Genomic DNA, 21,163 nt, shown 5'->3' with positions numbered 1-21,163 from the left:
AAACTACCGTAATTCTACATCCCAGTTATAGCATGTGCACAGTAGATGTGCAGGAGCCGCCTGTGATTTACAGTCAACGCCTCACTATAATGAGGATATCGGCTATCAGGTATTTGCATATAGCTGTAGGGTGGGCCCCGAGGATCAATTCCTCCTGTGGGCCCCAGACACTCCAGTCCGACACTGATGCAGCCCCCATATAGTATGTATAGTATAATGCACAGCACATAGTCCTTGATAGAGTATAATCCATATAGTATAATGCAGCCCCCATATAGTATAATGCAGCCACTATATGGTATAATGCAGCCCCCCATAGTCCTTCAGTATTATGGCCACCACGCACTCACTGACTTAAAAAATAAATAAAAAAATACAATACTCACCTCTCCCTGTTTCCCCGCTGCTCCAGTCTCAGACACATGGGCCCCATAGCGGCCATGTGGTCTGCCGCTATTAGCGTCACGCCACTGGCGGGTCCACTGGGGGAGCGGGGGCCCTAGGCAAATGCTGAGTTTGCCCCACCCTAATGCTGGCCCTGATTACAGCGCACAGTATCACAGCTCTGGCTCACAATAGGCAGCAGAATTACTGCACAAAACAACATTGGGCCTCATTTATCACAGCTGTCTTTCAGGTGAACTGTCTTTGTTGCTTGGAGCAACCAATCAGAGCTCAGCTCTCATTTTTCCAGAGCAGTGTAAGAAATAGAAGCTGAGCTCTGATTGGTTGCTATCAGTGATAAGTCTCTCGCCGGTGCTCGGTACATGTGGATAGTCGGGGGCTCGTGATGTGTTCTGCACAAAGTAACCACAGACCTTTTCTCCCAGACCGATAATAATGCCAGACAGTAGACGCTAATTACTCCGCTCTTACCGCATCAGCACCACAGCACCAGTCCTCTGAGATGATTTCTGAGCATTTTTCCAATATTTTTGTTGCGACAGTCAATAGAACCAGTAATGACCTCTTAATTTCCTCCCGTTTCAGATAAATTGAGCATTACCAGGCAGCTATCGAACACCATGAGCATCTGTGTAAAGCATGGAGGACACTTTTGCATGGGTCAATAGAGCAGAGCCCCCCCTCTACATAATAAAGGGGGTCCATATGGATATTTCCGCAGAATCTAGGCCCTTGATCTTTCTTCCTGGCCTCGCAGTCAGCTTATAGTCTAATTAATATCAGTCAGCCCCACTATTCACACAGCGAGCCGAGGCCGACTCCTTACAGATAATTCATGAATGTTCACGGGTATCCGAGCCATTTAACACATTAAAATCCAAACATTACATCTTACAACAAAAATCCGAGTCATTAATCACACGCCATGGCCCCTCGCTGAGTGGCCCATTGTGACTCGGGGACAGTAGATGCCTTTGCTCTGTGAATAGCCCTCAGCCCGATCCCGCTGCGCTGCGCTCAGGACCAGAGCTGCTATTTCCATACTGTGTGTATTTTTTTCGCTGGCGGTTTCCAGTAATTCGCAATGAATGGATCAGTGTTTGCCAGAGGCCCCCAATCTGAGCAGAAGTGGAAGAAGAACAACAGGAGATTTACAGCTCCGGAGTGGGGCCATTGCCTTTAGAATATACACTATGGAGGGACATTTGGCCTTTAACCAGGATGGAGTTTAAAGGAAAACTCCAACAGAAAAGCAAAATGTCTCCTGCTGTAAGAGGTGAAACGAACCCTTCCGGTGCAGAGTACCTGTGTACATGGTTTATCTTGCTGTTTTATTTACAAGTAGCTGCCCCTTTAATAAAATGCACTAAAGATGGCTGCCAGCGCAGACATTGGGCCGGATGTGTTTATAGTATACACTGCAAATATAATGGCGGTGGCTTTCCTCCATATATACATATGATGTCACTCTGTTCGGGACTGACAATGGGTATAATCTGCCCTGATTGCCTTCTCTGAGGAGTAGGCCAACACAGCGGAGCAGCGCACATGACACAGGGGTTCTGCACATCTTACACCTACTGGGGAAGGGCTAATTGATTAATGGCGGCTGTTCCTGCCACACAAGGTGCAGATCACAGGCTAGGGCGCTGAAAAGGGAACGGGCTATCGTATAGGCCAAGGTACACCGGTGGAGGGCTGTAGGCCGGAGACTCCCTGCTGGTTCACACTTGTGACAGTCTGCTAGCATTTTCCTCCACAGCACCTCATTCATAATGCACTAGTCTCTGTGTCTCTCACAATGTGGTACAGCACGCACTCTCAAATTTTGGGCAGCAATATCCTGTACGTAGCTGTCATCATAAATTGAAACCTACTCTTCCCAATTACCACATCACATTCGCTCACACACAGGCAGCGAGTGTCCTTGTCTACACACACCTCTGAAACACATAGGCAGTGCAGAAAGGCAGAGATGGAGCACCTGTAAAGAAGGAAAAAACACCAGCGCTATAGCAAACTAGCAAGTGAGAGTGAGTAGCACTCAGTGATAAAGTAGAACTATCATTTCAGGTGAACTTGCAGCAGCATGGCAGTGTCTGACTCTAGCTCCTCCTTCTCCCCAATCCATAGAATTGTATAAATTGCAATTGCCATCTCCTATTGGGAGTAAAATCTGTTTTCACTGAAGTCAGAATTTACCTTTGCATTGAAAGTGTATAATCAGTTCTGGAGAAGAAAGATCCAGATTTCTCTGATAAAATATAATACATGCTTACTTGTACTATTGATTTATGAAAAAAAAAAATTAAAATGACAATTGTTTTTTAAGATGTGATAACCCAGAGCTTCGTGACAACCATAGTAGAGCATGTAAAGAGCTCTAGCCATTTGTTTGAGGCGAGAAGACCAGCCCAACCAACCAACCAGCCGAAATTGGATTACCACAGCAGAATGGACAGAGTATAGGGAGGCTAGAGGTTTATACATCATAACATTTGAAATTGCTTGGGACAGGCCAAAATGCGTCCTCTGTATGCTATATGTCCTTATAAGAAAAACTGAAAGAATATTAAGCAACACCAGCGCTGGGACCTGTCACCTGTTGTACTTTTTACATTGCCTTGGAGCTAGAGTTCCCTCCACATTCAGGCATCGGCTCTGCTCCACTTTTGGACTGCTATCTTCTTGTCTAACTGGCATGTGCACTCGTTACAGATGGGAATAAATGTCTATGCTCCCCTCCTGCTGTGGTAATTGCCCCTATAATGGTGGTACTCTCATCCGAGTTAGGTTGGTCTTCTCACTTTGGACAAATAATACTGACAGAAGCTGAAGTTTTTTTTTTACATGCTTTTGCTGTGATTCCCATGAAGGCACGTGATTAGCTCAAATGCGACTCTCCCCCACTTGCTAGGTAGCTATGGCACAGGAATTTCTCTTTGCTTTACAGCATTTCCTTTCAGACCTTTCTATGCTGTATGCATGTGTCCGAAATTTACCTACAGAAAATATATCAGTTTATATTCTGTGAGTACAAGGATGATTGCTGGGCTGTTCCCATGCTGACTCATGATCAAGCCATCTCATTAACAACTTGTCATGATCCTGGTCATGTGGATTTACATGTGGTCAGTGGGTTTTATGGCATCAATTATGCTCTTCTAGAGGACACTGCAGGTTGCTTCTCCACATTTGGGAACTAACAAGCATGCAAGCATGTGTCCATATAGGCTAGTCATGGACCTTGAACTTTGAAGGTAATTTTCTGAGTTTGGGGGTAAAGTAGTAAATGAAAAGGGAAAATATAAGGAGAACTTACAATCTCAGCACAGATGTTGTCTTTACTGCAAAACAACAGTGTTATTGCCCCAATGCTACTGCTAAGATATGTGCCAGTCATAGACTTTAATGGTAAGTCTCCCGCTGGGAGACCCATGTCTGGGATTTATGGAGTTCACGGGTCATCACCATACCGCGATCCCTAGTCTTTGCTCAACACAAACTAGGATAAAACCATAAAAGATGTATAGATGTATACAGTAGATAATAGATAGATAGACAGTTCTCGCTTTCCCGGGATTTGCTTGTGGGGGGAAATGACTTGCAACTTTGTCATGTTGCTGATTGCCTGCAGAGTTTTTACAGAAGGTTAATGATAAAACTGCAGGATGGAGTGGAGGACACACATCAAAGGGTTTGGGATCCAGGGTTGCGTGTTCATTAAACACAGAGACATTCCTTTACTCATTTCCAGATGTTCAGAGATGTCAGGATCCTTATCTCCTCATTCTACAAGTTGGTCAGAGGAGGAGGCCTCTTCTGCTTCTGGGTGGAGAGGACTTGACACATTGGGACAATTTAGTGGATGCAAAATGTCTTCTGTAGAGCAGGTTACAGATGCCTTAAAAGATATGTCTAATTTTGCAACTTTTTCCATTACTATTCAGATGTAGAATGGAAATGGCCAAGGAATCCAAACGTTTCTTTAGGAGATCATGTCACAATAAAATATTTACATAATAAAGGGTGGAGGTATTTGTTTCAACCAATTTGTTATATTTTCGCATTATATCTAAAATAATACGTGAAGTCATTTAACAAATAGCCTTGATTGAAAATCATTTTCTTTCTAGAACTCCTATAAAAAAACTATGTGCATCCATGGTCAGGATCTATTTCATCTGTCCCCCTACGTCTTGCTAACTTACATTGATTGGGAACTACAGCACATAGTGAAGATTACTATTGTAGGAGAAGACCATACAAGGTTTATTTTCTACTACCATTGAGACACATGGGGTCAGCATAAGAGCTGCATACACAAACTAGATGGAGATTTTTTTAGCATGACTATTTACATAGTTTCTTCATTTATTTTTTTTTTATTTTAGTTGCATTGGGGCCAATAAAAGACGATACTTGCAAGGTTTCCTATACCTTTAATATAATGTGAATCTATCCCTTTAAGAAAAGTCTGGAATTCTTGGCTACTTCCATTCTAGTCCCGAACAAATACCTAGAGATCACAAGTAAAGTGACCCAGCTGTTCAGTAAGAAAGAATAATAAGAAGGAATAACAGCGAAGCTGCGAGCAATGTTTTCCTATGGCCGGACCCTGCTAGTGCGTTGTATCCAGCGATCACTTTGTCTTTGGTTTTACACCTGCAGCCGTCATATAAATAATTATCTCCATTATCCAGAAATCAGCAAAATACTTTAGGATCACATGGCGGCGGGATACATACAGGTCAATAACCCACCGACCAGCAGAGCTCTGTATATGCAATTGTGACCGTCCTCCTGCATCTCATATATCATACATATATATACTGAAATCATCATTAAGTCTAATTATTAATTATTTACATTCTCAGAAATGTATTAATAATAATAATAATTTTAATTTTTATAGCGCCAACATATTCCGCAGCACTTTACTAATTTTAGGGGGGACTTATACAAACAATACAGAATAAACATAAGTCATATCGAAAGGAGTGAGGGCCCTGCTCGCAAGCTTACAGTCTATGAGATTACCTACAAGCCAGTGTAATTCTAAACCACCCTGGTATATCTGCAAAAAAAGCACTTTATTGTGTTTTGGTCTTATATGCTAATTACCTTCTTCCAGTCAAGTGGGAGGTGCTGGATCTTGGAGCAATAGTACACATGGGTGGGATCTAAAACTCTAGAGCGGGGGCGTCAATTATGGCCAGGTAGATGTGTCACACATCGAAAAAATTAGAAGTTGACGCGTGGCCTACCTTGTTCATTGTATGGGTTATGGTACAGTTTTATAGCTTGAGTCATTCCATACCAGTGATACCAAACATCCGTACTTTATGTTTACTTTGGTTTTTACTTAAAAAAGCATTTTTATTGGAGAAATATTTTTTCATATTTTATTTTGAAACCCTTTGATAATGTTAAGTCCAGGGGCAGGAAGTGTTGACATGGGGACTCCGGTAAAGAATCAGGATTCCCTTAGGGATGAACATGTACCGTCAGTGTCAGACTGAAGAACATTGGGCCCACCAGAGGATTGGATTCTGAGAGCCCACCTTTCTCCCCCACTCAAGAGCCCCATAGCAGCTGCAAGGTTTGCACTATGAGCTCTCCTGAAGAAGAAGCCAGGGCCCACCGGAGGATTCTCCAGTTCTCTGGTGGGCCAGTCCAACCCTGTGTACCGTGATTGACAGCCAAGACCCATCATGTCAAGTCTTTACATAAAAGTTTACTTTTAATTTTAGCAAAAGATGGGAAAAAATTATATTCTGCAGTAAAAATAAAGGAACAGCCTCCCTATTATGCTGGAATATAACCAGAAGCAGCACCCAAAACTGCAATACCGGACTCAGCCCATAGGGAAGGATGGCGCTTTCTTTTAAACTCTATTTTATAGTTTTGGACAAGCCCTTTAAGAAAGGTTTGTCCACTGTACACAGGACATCCATTTATTATCATGTTATTATTATTCCCTGTTTTCGTACACGAGCGCTTGGCCTGTTGGCGGGAGATTAATTAATGTTCTGTGGAGTTTGCTGAAAGTTCCTGGAAATGCAGAATCTCTTGTGTTTTTATTTCCATTCATCTATTCCCAGGCAGCTTGACAGAAAGCAGCGTTCTTGTGCGCGGTGTGAGAGACGTCTAACATCTCAAAGAGACTCCATCTTCTCCCTGCGAGACCGAGGCTGTAATAAACACTTTATATTTTGGAGTTTCACCTCATTTCTATTCCGGGAAGCGTCACGTCAGCGGATCGTATATGCCATCAACATCATGCTCCATTTTATTTTTGGGAGTTAAAGGGGAACCGCATAAAGCTATTATACCTGTGTAAAACGATTATATCCATGAGAAGGAACATGATCAGATATATTGAATCTGATTACAGTGTGTTAAATGGAACTCATGTAATAGGGAGCAGCCAGAAAACCCTACTACGTTTCTTTGCAGCAGGTAGAGTTTACTTTATGGCATTTGCAATACCTATGGTTAATGTGGCTATGGGATACTATATAAGGAGTCCACTAACTTTGCAGAGTATCCCCAGAGCAGGAGGTGGCTGAGAACTCCCTCACCTAGGCAGAAAAAAAGCATGGTCGGGTATATGTACAGTGGGTACGGAAAGTATTCAGACCCCTTTACATTTTTCACTCTTTGTTTCATTGCAGCCATTTGGTAAATTCTAAAAAGTTCATTTTTTTTTTCATTAAAGTCCACTCTGCACCCCATCTTGACTGAAAAAAACAGAAATGTAGAAATTGTTGCAAATTTATTAAAAAAGAAAAACTGAAATATCACATGGTCATAAGTATTCAGACCCTTTGCTCAGACACTCATATTTAAGTCACATGCTGTCCATTTCCTTGTGATCCTCCTTGAGATGGTTCTACTCCTTCATTGGAGTTCAGCTGTGTTTAATTAAACTGATAGGACTTGATTTGGAAAGGCGCACACCTGTCTATATAAGACCTCACAGCTCACAGTGCATGTCAGACCAAATGAGAATCATGAGCTCAAAGGAACTGCCCAAGGAGCTCAGAGACAGAATTGTGGCAAGGCACAGATCTGGCCAAGGTTACAAAATAATTTCTGCAGTACTCAAGGTTCCTAAAAGCACAGTGGCCTCCATAATCCTTAAATGGAAGAAGTTTGGGACCACCAGAAGTCTTCCTAGACCTGGCCGTTCAGCCAAACTGAGCAATCATGGGAGAAGAGCCTTGGTGAGAGAGGTAAAGAAGAACTCCAAGATCACTGTGGCTGAGCTCCAGAGATGCAGTAGGGAGATGGGAGAAAGTGCCACAAATTCAACTATCACTGCAGCCTTCTACCAGTAGGGCCTTTATGGCAGAGTGGCCCGACGGAAGCCTCTCCTCAGTGCAAGACATATGAAAACCCTCATAGAGTTTGCTCAAAAACACATGAAGGACTCCCAGACTATGAGAAATAAGATTCTCTGGTCTGGTGAGACGAAGATAGAACTTTTTGGTGATAATTCTAAGCGGTATGTGTGGAGAAAACCAGGCACTGCTCATCACCTGCCCAATACAATCCCAATAGTGAAACATGGTGGTGGCAGCATCATGCTATGGGGGTGTTTTTCAGCTGCAGGGACAGGACAACTGGTTGCAATTGAAGGAAACATGAATGTGGTTAAGTACAGAGATATCCTGGATGAAAACCTCTTCCAGAGGGCTCTGGACCTCAGACTTGGCCGAAGGTTCACCTTCCAACAAGACAATGACCCTAAGAACACAGCTAAAATAACAAAGGAGTGGCTTCAGAACAACTCTGTGACCATTCTTGACTGGCCCAGCCAGAGCCCTGACCTAAACCCAATTGAGCATCTCTGGAGAGACCTGAAAATGACTGTCCACCAACGTTCACCATCCAACCTGATGGAACTGGAGAGGATCTGCAAGGAAGAATGGCAGAGGATCCCCAAATCCAGGCGTGAAAAACTTGTTGCATCATTCCCAAGAAGACTCATGGCTGTACTAGCTCAAAAGGGGGCTTCTACTCAATACTGAGCAAAGGGTCTGAATACTTATGACCATGGGATATTTCAGTTTTTCTTTTTTAATAAATGTGCAAAAATTTCTACATTTCTGTTTTTTTCAGTCAAGATGGGGTGCAGAGTGTACTTTAAATGAGAAAAAAATGAACTTTTTAGAATTTACCAAATGACTGCAATGAAACAAAGAGTGAAAAATGTAAAGGGGTCTGAATACTTTCCATACCCACTGTATCCTCCACCCTGTTATTGTGTATTCGTGCCTATCTAGTCCCCAACTGTACACAAGAATCGTCTTTAGGCTATGTGCCCACGTTGCATTTATGAAGCAGAAAATTTCTGCTGCATAAATGCAAGTACTCTCCCGGAAAAACGCATGCGGAATTCCGCACGCGTTTATCGCGCATTTTTCGCGCGTTTATCACGCGTTTTCCACATGCGGAATTGCCTTGCGTTTTTTATGCATTGGACAAAGGCAATTCCGCTTGCGGAAACGCAAAATTAAATGACATGCTGCGGATTTTTGAACGCGGCATAAACGCTGCGGAAAAATCCGCAGCATGGGCATTGACATTGCGGAATCCCATTGGGGAACATGGGGTGCGGATATACATGCGTTTTTCAAGCGTTTACGCTGCGGAAATTCCGCAGCATATACGCTTGAAAAATGCTACGTGGGCACACAGCCTTAAACCTCACCTTCTAGTTATACATTCACTCTGCCCAACAGAGCTATAAAGTGAGGTGTTCAAAACCATTCTCCCATCCATATACCCTATAAGCAAAGAGTGGCAGGAGCCAGACGCTCATTGCGAAGGGTGAAATCCGCAGCAAGTGTGTATCAGAAATTGCTTGTAAAACATTCAGATCTTGTAACAGATTTCATTGACTTTATACTAAAAAAAATATTCAGAATAAAAAAAAAAACTTAAGAAAAATCAGAAAAAGGATAAAATTGTGAAAAAAAAGTTTTTCACTTTTTTTATATTTTCTTTTTAGCCTCATTATAAAAAAAAGATAATGAGTCATGGATAAGGAAGGATACTAATTATTGGCAAAGTTAGGTGACAAGCTGTCATCCTGAAGGTCATCACTCAGCTTTCCCAATGTCCCACATGGCAGATCTGCTTATCTTTGCTTTATTACATCCACTTTTTGCCTTTCAGGAGTCCAGAAAAGCAGCAGCGGCACAATCACTCATCTGGACACAGCATTAATGTTACGCTCTAGGGATTCCTATATTAGGAGCTCAGCAGGAGGGGAAACAGAAGGGATATTCTGGGCTGTAATGATATAAGGGAGAGATGTTTATAGCTCCGCTGTTATGGCTAGGATGGTGTCAGAGTACAGGGTGGTGTATGGAAGGTTATTCTATCATGCGATTGAGTTACTGATTTCCGTATTATGCTTCTATTAATATACTCCAGTGACCTCAACGACTCACATGATCGACCGACTGAGACCTTGGCTTTTTCAGAGATCATAGACAAGTACTGGAAAATACACAAATGCCGCACCTTGGAGCGTCTGCACTTGACATCCTCTGGAGATGTTATTACACTTCAAGAGTCAATTTAAAGGGAATTTCTTCCTTTTAACCCCTTAGTGACCAGACCAAATTTTTTTATTTTTTTTTTTTTAAATCTGACCAGTGTCATTTTATGTAGTAATAACTCTGGAATTCTTCAACATATCCCATTGATTTTGACACATGACACTTTATAATAATTGTAAATTTACGTTGATATGTTTCGCGTTTATTTATAAAAATATCAGAAATTTGACAAAAATGTTTTAAAAATTGCAATTTTAACATTTTGAATGACTATCCCTTTAACCCCTTTACAACCCAAGGTGGTTTGCACGTTAATGACCAGGCCAATTTTTACAATTCTGACCACTGTCACTTTATGAGGTAATTACTCTGGAACACTTCAACGGATCCCCCTGATTCTGAGATTGTTTTTTCGTGACATATTGTACTTCATGATTGTGGTAAAATTTCTTCGATATCACTTGCGTTTATTTGTGAAAAAAAAACGGAAATTTGGCAAAAAATGTGAAAATTTTGCAATTTTCAAAATTTGAATTTTTATCCCCTTAAATCAGAGAGATATGTCACACAAAATAGTTAATAAATAACATTTCCCACATGCCTACTTTACATCAGCACAATTTCGGAACCCAATTTTTTTTTTTATTAGGGAGCTATAAGGGTTAAAAGTTGACCAGCGATTTCTCATTTTTCCAACAAAATTTACAAAACCATTTTTTTAGGGACCACATCATATTTGAAGTCAGTTTGAGGGGTCTTTATGACAGAAAATACCCAAAAGTGACACCATTCTAAAAACTGCACCCCTCAAGGTGCTCAAAACCACATTCAAGAACTTTATTAACTCTTCAGGTGCTTTACAGGAATTTTTGGAATGTGGAAGAAAAAAATTAACATTTAACTTTTTTCACAAAAATGTTACTTTAGACCCAAGTTTTTTTATTTTCGCAGGGGTAACAGGAAAAAATGGACCCCAAAATTTGTTGTGCAATTTCCCCTGGGTACACAGATACCATATATGTGGGGAAAAACCACTGTTTGGGTGCACGGCAGGGTTCAGAAGGGAAGGAGCGCCATTTGTCTTTTTGATTGTAAAATTTGCTTGAATAATTAGCGGACACCATGGTGCATTTGGGGAGCCCCTGATGTGCCTAAACAGTGGAAACCCCCCATAAGTGACACCATTTTGGAAACTAGACCCCTCAGGGAACTTACCTAGATGTGTGGTGAGCACCTTGAACCCCCAGGTGCTTCACAGAAGTTTATAACATTGAGCCGTAAAAATAAAATTTTCACATTTTTCCCACAAAAATGTTTTTCAGCCCCCACTTTTGCATTTTCATAAGGGTAACAGGAGAAATTGCACCATTCAGTTTGTTGTGCAATTTCTCCTGAGTAAGCAGATACCCCATATGTGTGGGAAAACCACTGTTTGGGCGCACGGCAGGGTTCAGAAGGGAAGGAGCGCCATTTGACTTTTTGATTGTAAACTTTGCTTGAATAATTAGCGGATGTGCCCCTGATGTGCCTAAACAGTGGAAACCCCCCACAAGTGACACCATTTTTTAAACTAGACCCCTCAGGAAACTTATCTAGATGTGTGGTGAGCACCTTGAACCCCCAAGTCCTTTACAGAAGTTTATAACATGGAGCCGTGAAAATAAAAAAATCAAACTTTTTCCACAAAAATGATGTTTTAGCCCCAATTTTTTTATTTTCACAAGGGTAAGAGGAGAAAATGGACCCCAAAAACTTTTGTGCAATTTCTCCTGAGTACGCCAATACCCCATATGTGGGGAAAATACAGTGTTTGGGCGCACGGCAGAGTTCAGAAGGGAAGGAGCACTGTGTGACTTTTTGAACGCAAAATCGTCTGGAATCGAGAGCGAACGCCATGTCGCGTTTGGAGAGCCCCTGATGTGCCTAAATAGTGGAAACCCCCCACAAGTGATCCCATTTTGGAAACTACACCCCTCTAGGATTTTATCAAGGGGTATAGTGAACATTTTGAACCCAGGGGTACGACACAGAATTTGATAACATTAGGTCATCATATTGAATAAGTTGTCATTAGTCTTGAGCGCAAGTGCTCGCTACTTGAGTTTGCATCGGGTACTCAGGTATGCACCAAGTATCGGGCGTGCTTGAGTGACATACTCGAGTCCCCGCTCGCATGTTTCACGGTTATTAGACACCCCAAAAAAAACATGCGGGGATCGCTCGTGCATGGCAGGCAATCCCCGCGAGGTTTTTTTGGCCGCGAAGCATGTCACTCGAGCACCCACGATACTCAATGCATACCCGAGCACCCGATGCAAACTCAAGTAGCGAGCACTTGCGCTCAACACTAGTTGCCATATCATCATCTTTTTTTTTTTTACTTTTGAAAAAAAAAAACCTAACCCTAACCCCAGCCCTAGAGTTTATTTTTTATGCCGTTCCTAGTGCGGTATAAGTGATTAGACGACTTTATTCTTCGGGTCGGTGCGATTACAGAGATACCAGAATGATATCGGGTTTTTATGATTGACAGCTGTCACACACTAAAAGACACATATTTTGTAAAATCTAGTTTTTGCATCGCCATATTTTGAGAGCTATAATTTTTCCATATTTTGGCCGACAGAGTCATGTGATGGCTTGTTTTTTGCGGGATGAGTTGACGTTTTTATTGGTGCCATTTTCAGGCATGTGACATTGTTTGATCGCTTTCTATTCCGGTTTTTGGGAGACAGAATAAACAAGAACCAACAATTCAGGAATTGTTTTTTTTTTTTAATTTTTATTCTGCTCCGCGTGTGGTAAAATTGATAAGGTAGCTTTATTCTTCGGGTCAGTACATTTACAGCGGTACCACATTTATATCGTTTTTCTATGTTTTGGCGCTTTTACACAATAAAAGCTTATTTTATAGAAAAAAATATTTTTTTGCATCGCTTTATTCTGAGAGCTATAACTTTTTTATTTTTCAGCTGATGGAGCTGTATGGTGGTCTATTTTTTGCGGGACGAGATGATGTTTTCAGCGGTACCATTTTTATTTATATTCGTCTTTTTGATCGCGTGTAATTCCATTTTTTGTTTGGCGGTATGATGATAAAGCATTGTTTTTTGCTTCATTTTTTATTTTTATTTTTTACCGTGTTCACTGAAGGGGTTAACTAGTGGGACAATTTTATAGGTCAGGTCGTTCCGGACGCGGCGATACCAAATATGTGTACTTTTATTGTTTGTTTGTTTTTCCATAATAATATTTATTGATGGGTACATTATATTTTTATTTTTGGTGGATTACTATTATTTTTTTTTAAATATTTTTACAAATTTTTTTTTCAGTTTCTGACAGTTTTTTTATTTGTATACTTTGTCCCACTTTTTTTATTCTGATCGCCTGCATAGCATAGGGATGGAGCACCATCCCTGTGCCATGCAGGCTGTCAGCGCTGCACAGTGAGAAAATAGTTTGGTCATGTACTCCGCATGACCAAAAAATCTTCCTGCTGTCTGGTGACCCGGATGTTGTCATGACGACATCAGGTCGTCATGGCAACATCCGGGAAGCAGCGGCGGACAGCGCTGGAGGCCGGAAGAGGAGGTGAGTATACCGATCACCTCCCCTTAGCCACCGCAATGCTGCGATCGACTTCAATCACAGCATTGCGGGGGTTAATGTGCCGGGACCGCTCCCTGCACATAGTACTGGGTGTCAGCTGTGACAATCAGCTGACACCCGGCGGCGATCGCGCCTGCACAGCCTGTGTGCGCGCGCGATCGCCATGACGTACTAATTTACAAAACTTATTTTTATAGATACCTGTTCAGTTTTGAAGTGACGTTGGGCGTCCCATATGTTGGAAACTACCTAAAATTGATACCATTTTAAAAACTGCACCCCTCAATGTATTTAAAATTGCTTTCAGGTACTTCATTAACCCTTCTGGTTCTTTTCAGGAAATAATAGAAAGTGGCATGACAAGAATGAAAAAGTTTATTTTTACCACCTAAATTTTGATAACTTCTGAACAGGCCGCTATAGCCAGTAAACTGTAAGGCCGTTACCTGCCATGGCAAACATCAGGACCACACAATCAAGATCTCAGGGTGCCGATGAGGTTATAGAGGGAGCCCCCACACTTTGATAACGATTTAGATTCTGTAGTCAATATTGACAGCAGAACCTAAGGGGTTAAATGTCCATGGTCGGTGTCAACACTGATCGTGACTAATGCAGCAAGTTGTCAGCTATAATGTACAGGTGACAGTTATAGGATAGTCATCTGTCAGGGAACGTTAGTCTTTTATATCGCAGGTCATTAAAAAAAGTCTATTGGTCACCAAGGGGTTAATATCAGGTCATTTTTTAAGTACAATATTATGTGCCCATTCATTTCTTAATATACTTTTATAATGGTATTTTTCTGATCAAAAAAGATTCAAATTCCCTGCAAAAACAATGTAAATAAAACAATTCTGGCTCCCTGCAGCCACCACTAGAGGGAGCTCAGGAGCTTCCTGAAGACATTCAACTTCATTATAACACAATATACATAAAACTCCCAAGCTCCCCCTAGTGGTGGCTACAGGCAAAAAATAATTTTACCATTTAATACTATGAGAATGGAGGGCATCTGGAGCTTTGCATTAGTAAAATACATCTCTAACCACTCGTCTATTCCTAAAAATCATGGATTATAAGCAGATATTTATTGCATTTCTGGAGGAATGACAAGATCATATTAGAGAAAAAAATGAAAAGAAAACAAATCTCGTTCAGTTTTGGAGAAGGGAACGATACCACTAATATCCCTGGGGTGAGAGTGAGATAAGTTTGGAATAAAGCCTGAGTGTATTTTGTGCACTGATGACTATTTCTGTCTTCTCCTTAATAGTCAGAAACATACATAAAAGATATTTAAAGGCGCCTTGCAGATCCAGCACAGCAGTCCCATGTACGTGTAGTGCAGATATTGAAATAACCATCAGCCACAATGTGAGTGCACAAAATCCTACGAACCACAGCGGCCGGTGGGCAGCCTCTACCTCAACATACTTGGCAGCCCTCAAGCCAGAATGTGGGCAGGAGGAAGGTTTGCAAGGGACATATGAGACCTTATTTTGTAGACATATCTGACATTCCACATTACCTTGTACAGGACATTTATTCAGTGAAAGTTTACTGATGCAGAATACAAATCTTCTAGAAGCTCATTCATCTGCTCCAGAAATCATGCAAAACCAAGCACAATGAACTTCTATTATAATATGCAGCTTCTGGTCCATAGGAGGCTACATTATAGTAGTTATATTCCTGTACATAGGAGCAGTACTATAGTAGTTATATTCTTGTACATAGGGGCAGTATTATAGTAGTTATATTCTTGTACATAGGGGGCAGTATTATAGTAGTTATATTCCTGTACATAGGAGCAGTATTATAGTAGTTATATTCCGGTACATAGGAGCAGTATTATAGTAGTTATATTCCTGTACATAGGAGCAGTATTATAGTAGTTATATTCCTGTACATAGGAGCAGTATTATAGTAGTTATATTCCTGTACATAGGAGCAGTATTATAGTAGTTATATTCCTGTACATAGGAGCAGTATTATAGTAGTTATATTCTTGTACATAGGCGCAGTATTATAGTAGTTATATTCTTGTACATAGGAGCAGTATTATAGTAGTTATATTCTTGTACATAGGGGGCAGTATTATAGTAGTTATATTCCTGTACATAGGAGCAGTATTATAGTAGTTGTATTCCGGTACATAGGAGCAGTATTATAGTAGTTATATTCCTGTACATAGGAGCAGTATTATAGTAGTTATATTCCTGTACATAGGAGCAGTATTATAGTAGTTATATTCCTGTACATAGGAGCAGTATTATAGTAGTTATATTCCTGTACATAGGAGCAGTATTATAGTAGTTATATTCTTGTACATAGGCGCAGTATTATAGTAGTTATATTCTTGTACATAGGAGCAGTATTATAGTAGTTATATTCTTGTACATAGGAGGCAGTTTTATAGTAGTTATATTCTTGTACATAGGGGCAGTATTATAGTAGTTATATTCTTGTACATAGGGGGCAGTATTATAGTAGTTATATTCTTGTACATAGGGGCAGTATTATAGTAGTTATATTCTTGTACATAGGGGGCAGTATTATAGTAGTTATATTCTTGTACATAGGGGGCAGTATTATAGTAGATATATTCTTGTACATAGGAGCAGTATTATAGTAGTTATATTCTTGTACATAGGAGCAGTATTATAGTAGTTATATTCTTGTACATAGGAGGCAGTATTATAGTAGTTATATTGTTGTACATAGGGGCAGTATTATAGTAGTTATATTCTTGTACATAGGAACAATATTATAGTAGTTATATTCTTGTACATAGGGGGCAGTATTATAGTAGTTAAATTCTTGTACATAGGGGGCAGTATTATAGTAGTTATATTCTTGTATATAGGAGCAGTATAATAGTAGTTACATTTTTGTGCATAGGGGGAAGTATTGTAGTAGTTATATTCTTGTACATAGGAGCAGTATTATAGTAGTTATATTCTGGTACATAGGGGCAGTATTATAGTAGTTATATTCTTGTACATAGGGGGCAGTATTATAGTAGTTATATTCTTGTATATAGGAGTAGTATAATAGTAGTTACATTTTTGTGCATAGGGGGAAGTATTGTAGTAGTTATATTCTTGTACATAGGAGCAGTATTATAGTAGTTATATTCTTGTACATAGGAGCAGTATTATAGTAGTTATATTCTTGTACATAGGAGCAGTATTATAGTAGTTATATTCTTGTACGTAGGGGGCAGTATTATCATAGTTATATTCTTATACATAGGAGCAGTATTACAATAGTTATATTGTTGGACATGGGGAGTATAGTAGTTATATTCTTGTACATAGGAAGCAGTAGTATAGTAGTTATATTCTTGTACATAGGGGCAGTATTAAAGTAGTTATATTCTTGTACATAGGGGGCAGTATTATAGTAGTTATATTCTTGCACATAGGAAGCAGTATTATAGTAGTTATATTCTTGTACATAGGGGCAGTATTAAAGTAGTTATATTCTTGTACATAGGAAGCAGTATTATAGTAGTTATATTCTTGTACATAGGAGCAGTATTATAGTAGTTATATTCTTGTACATAGGAGCAGTATTATAGTGGTTATATTCTTGTACATAGGAGCAGTATTATTGTAGTTATATTCTTGTACATAGGAAGTAGTATTATAGTAGTTATATTCTTGTACATGGGGCAGTATTATAGTAGTTATATTCTTGTACATAGGGGCAGTATTATAGTAGTTATATTCTTGTACATAGGAACAATATTATAGTAGTTATATTCCTGTACATAGGGGGCAGTATTATAGTAGTTATATTCTTGCACATAGGGGGCAGTATTATAGTAGTTATATTCTTGTACATAGGGGGCAGTATTACAGTAGTTATATTCTTGTACATAGGGGCAGTATTAAAGTACTTACAGTTATATGAAAAAGTTTGGGCACCCCTATTAATCTTAAGCTTAATATTTTATAAAAATTGGTGATTTTGCAACAGCTATTTCAGTTTGATGTATGTAATAACTGTTGGACACAGTATTGTTTCTGCCTTGAAATGAGGTTTATTATACTAACAGAAAATGTGCAATCTGCATTCAAGCAAAATTTGACAGGTGCATAAGTATGGGCACCCTTATCATTTTCTTCTTTTAAATACTCCTACCTAGTTTTTACTGACTTACTAAAGCACTTTTTTTGGTTTTGTAACCTCATTGAGCTTTGAACTTCATAGCCAGGTGTATGCAATCATGAGAAAAGCTACTGAAAGTGGCCACTTGCAAGTTGTTCTCCTGTTTGAATATCCTCTGAAGAGTGGCATCATGGGCTCCTCAAAACAACTGTCAAATGATCTGAAACAAAGATTATTCAACATAGTTGCTCAGGGGAAGGATACAAAAAGCTGTCTCAGAGATTTAACCTGTCAGTTTCCACTGTGAGGAACATAGTAAGGAAATGGAAGAACACAGGGACAGTTCTTGTTAAGGCAAGAAGTGGCAGGCCAAGAAAAACATCAGAAAGGCAGAGAAGAAGAATGGTGAGATCAGTCAAGGACAATCCTCAGACCACCTCCAGAGAGCTGCAGCATCAACTTGCTGCAGATGGTGTCACTGTGCATCGGTCAACTATACAACGCACTTTGCACAAGGAGAAGCTGTATGGGAGAGTGATGCGAAAGAAGCCATTTCTGCAAGCACGCCACAAACAGAGTCGGCTGAGGTATGCAAAAGCACATTTGGAGAAGCCAATTTCTTTTTGGAAGAAGGTCCTGTGGACTGATGAAACCAAGATTGAGTTGTTTGGTCATACAAAAAGGCGTTATGCATGGTGGCAAAAAAATACAGCATTCCAAGAAAAACACTTGCTACCCACAGTAAAATTTGGTGGAGGTTCCATCATGCTTTGGGGCTGTGTGGCCCATACCGGCACCGGGAATCTTGTTAAAGTTGAGGGACGCATGGATTCCACTCAGTATCAGCAGATTCTTGACAATAATGTTCAAGAATCAGTGATAAAGTTGAAGTTATGCAGTGGATGGATCTTTCAGCAAGACAATGATCCAAAACACCGCTCAAAATCTACTCAGGCATTCATGCAGAGGAACAATTACAATGTTCTGGAATGGCCATCCCAGTCCCCAGACATGAATATCATTGAACATCTGTGGGATCATTTGAAGAGGGCTGTCCATGCTCGGCGACCATCAAACTTAACTGAACTGGAATTGTTTTGTAAAGAGGAATGGTCAAAAATACCTTCATCCAGGATCCAGGAACTCATTAAAAGCTACAGGAAGTGACTAGAGGCTGTTATTTTTGCAAAAGGAGGATCTACTAAATATTAATGTCACTTTTCTGGTGAGGTGCCCATACTTATGCACCTGTCAAATTTTGTTTGAATGCAGATTGCACATTTTCTGTTAGTACAATAAACCTCATTTCAAGGCAGAAACATTACTGTGTCCAAAAGTTATTACATATATCAAACTGAAATAGCTGTTGCAAAAACACCAATTTTTATAAAACATTAAGCTAAAGATTAATAGGGGTGCCCAAACTTTTTCATATAACTGTATATTCTTGTACATAGGAAGTAGTATTATAGTAGTTATATTCTTGTACATAGGGGCAGTATTAAAGTAGTTATATTCTTGTGCATAGGGGGCAGTATTATAGCAGTTATATTCTTGCACATAGGGGGCAGTATTATAGTAGATATATTCTTGTACATAAGGGCAGTATTATAGTAGTTATCTTCTTGTACATAGGGGCAGTATTATAGTAGTTATATTCTTGTACATAGGAGCAGTATTATAGTGGTTATATTCTTGTACATATGAGCAGTATTATTGTAGTTATATTCTTGTACATAGGAAGCAGTATTATAGTAGTTATATTCTTGTATATAGGAGCAGTATTATAGTAGCTATATTCTTGTACATGGGGCAGTATTATAGTAGTTATATTCTTGTACACAGGAAGCAGTATTATAGTAGTTATATTCTTGTACATGGGGCAGTATTATAGTAGTTATATTCTTGTATATAGGAGCAGTATTATAGTAGTTATATTCTTGTACATAGGGAGCAGTATTATAGTAGTTATATTTTTGTATATAGGAGCAGTATTATAGTAGTTATATTCTTGTACATAGGAGCAGTATTATAGTAGTTATATTCTTGTACATAGGGGGCAGCATTATAGTAGTTATATTCTTGCACATAGGGGGCAGTATTATAGTGGTTATATTCTTATACATAGGGGCAGTATTATAGTAGTTATATTCTTGTACATAGGAGCAGTATTATAGTAGTTATATTCTTGTATATAGGAGCAGTATTATAGTAGTTATATTATTGTACATAGGGAGCAGTATTATAGTAGTTATATTCTTGTACATAGGGGGTAGTATTATAGCAGTTATATTCTTGTACATATGGGCAGTATTATAGTAGTTATATTCTTGTACATAGGGGGTAGTATTATAGCAGTTATATTCTTGTACATAGGGGGCAGTTTTATAGTTGTTATATTCTTGTACATAGGGGCAGTATTATAGTAGTTATATTCTTGTACATAGGGGGCAGTATTATAGTAGTTATATTCTTGTACATAGGGGGCAGTATTATAGTAGTTATATTCTTGTACATAGGAGCAGTATTATAGTAGTTATATTCTTGTACATAGGGGGCAGTATTATAGTAGTTATATTCTTGTACATAGGAGCAGTATTATAGCAGTTTTATTCTTGTCTATAGGGAGAGTATGATAGTATGAGTTTTACTTTATTATAGATGGGATAGTAATGAAATAAGATTGGTGATTTTCTGTGTTTTCAGCTTCTGTTATGATGACGATTTGCTCCATGTTGTCTGTATACAATGTCTCCCTGTCTAATACCAAAACATGTTTGTAAAAAAAAAAAAATACAAATTGGCATCAGTAGGCATGGAAAAAGTTACAGAGTACCTCGCACAGAGAAGTTTACTGCTCATACTGAGGAGATGTGAATACAGAGTGGTATGAGGGATTATCTGCACTCTCCATCTCATGAATATTTAAAGGTTGTCACTTTATACCTTTGTATTCCGCCCACATCCAGGATGCCCCCGCTGTGACAGCCCCCGACTGCCAGAATGTAAATCTGACTGCACAAGAAAAACAACATGTTTAGTACCGAAAGGTGATGAACTTTCTTTTCCTTATTTTTGAGAAGTTTTTTTTTTTTAAATGAATCACATTGTTAAATTAACAGCAATGAAAAACAGTTATCTGTCCCTTTTAAACAGAAAACTTGAGTTTGAAGGAATTGTCCACCATGAGAAACTTCTTTTCCTTAGTAAATAACAGTAGGGATCTCAGTTCTAAGTGATAAATTTCACTGCAGTGCCTCCACTGGAGAAATGAAGTATTACACAGGCACTTAATGCATCATCTATATAAGCAATGACATGGTTGCTCCTCCAGGGTTAGACACTCTTTGTGTCACGCCCCTCTCTAGAGTAAACAGGGACCACCATGGGCCCCACAGCTGGTGCATTGGTTCCCACTATGGTATATAAACTACACCTGGTATACAGTGTTT

General features: G+C 39.5%; 1 protein-coding gene across 1 annotated transcript in view; it reads right to left on the bottom strand.

Moving 5' to 3' along the window:
* The window catches only part of CFAP100 (cilia and flagella associated protein 100), a 214,772-nt gene extending 194,081 nt beyond the window's left edge, over window positions 1-20,691 (bottom strand). The window contains exon 1 of the mRNA XM_073644963.1: window positions 20,658-20,691. Within this exon, the coding sequence (XP_073501064.1) occupies window positions 20,658-20,676 (19 nt within the window). The 5' untranslated portion in view covers window positions 20,677-20,691. The remainder of the gene's footprint in view (window positions 1-20,657) is intronic.
* Between the last annotated feature and the right edge of the window lie 472 nt (window positions 20,692-21,163).

The sequence above is a fragment of the Phyllobates terribilis genome, unplaced genomic scaffold (genome assembly GCF_046119375.1).
Source record: "Phyllobates terribilis strain yellow unplaced genomic scaffold, ASM4611937v1 Scaffold_8__6_contigs__length_399053987, whole genome shotgun sequence".
NCBI classification, from domain to species: domain Eukaryota; kingdom Metazoa; phylum Chordata; class Amphibia; order Anura; family Dendrobatidae; genus Phyllobates; species Phyllobates terribilis.
The sequence above is the reverse complement of the archived record's forward strand: the minus strand, read 5'-3'. Positions and strand labels throughout refer to the sequence as shown.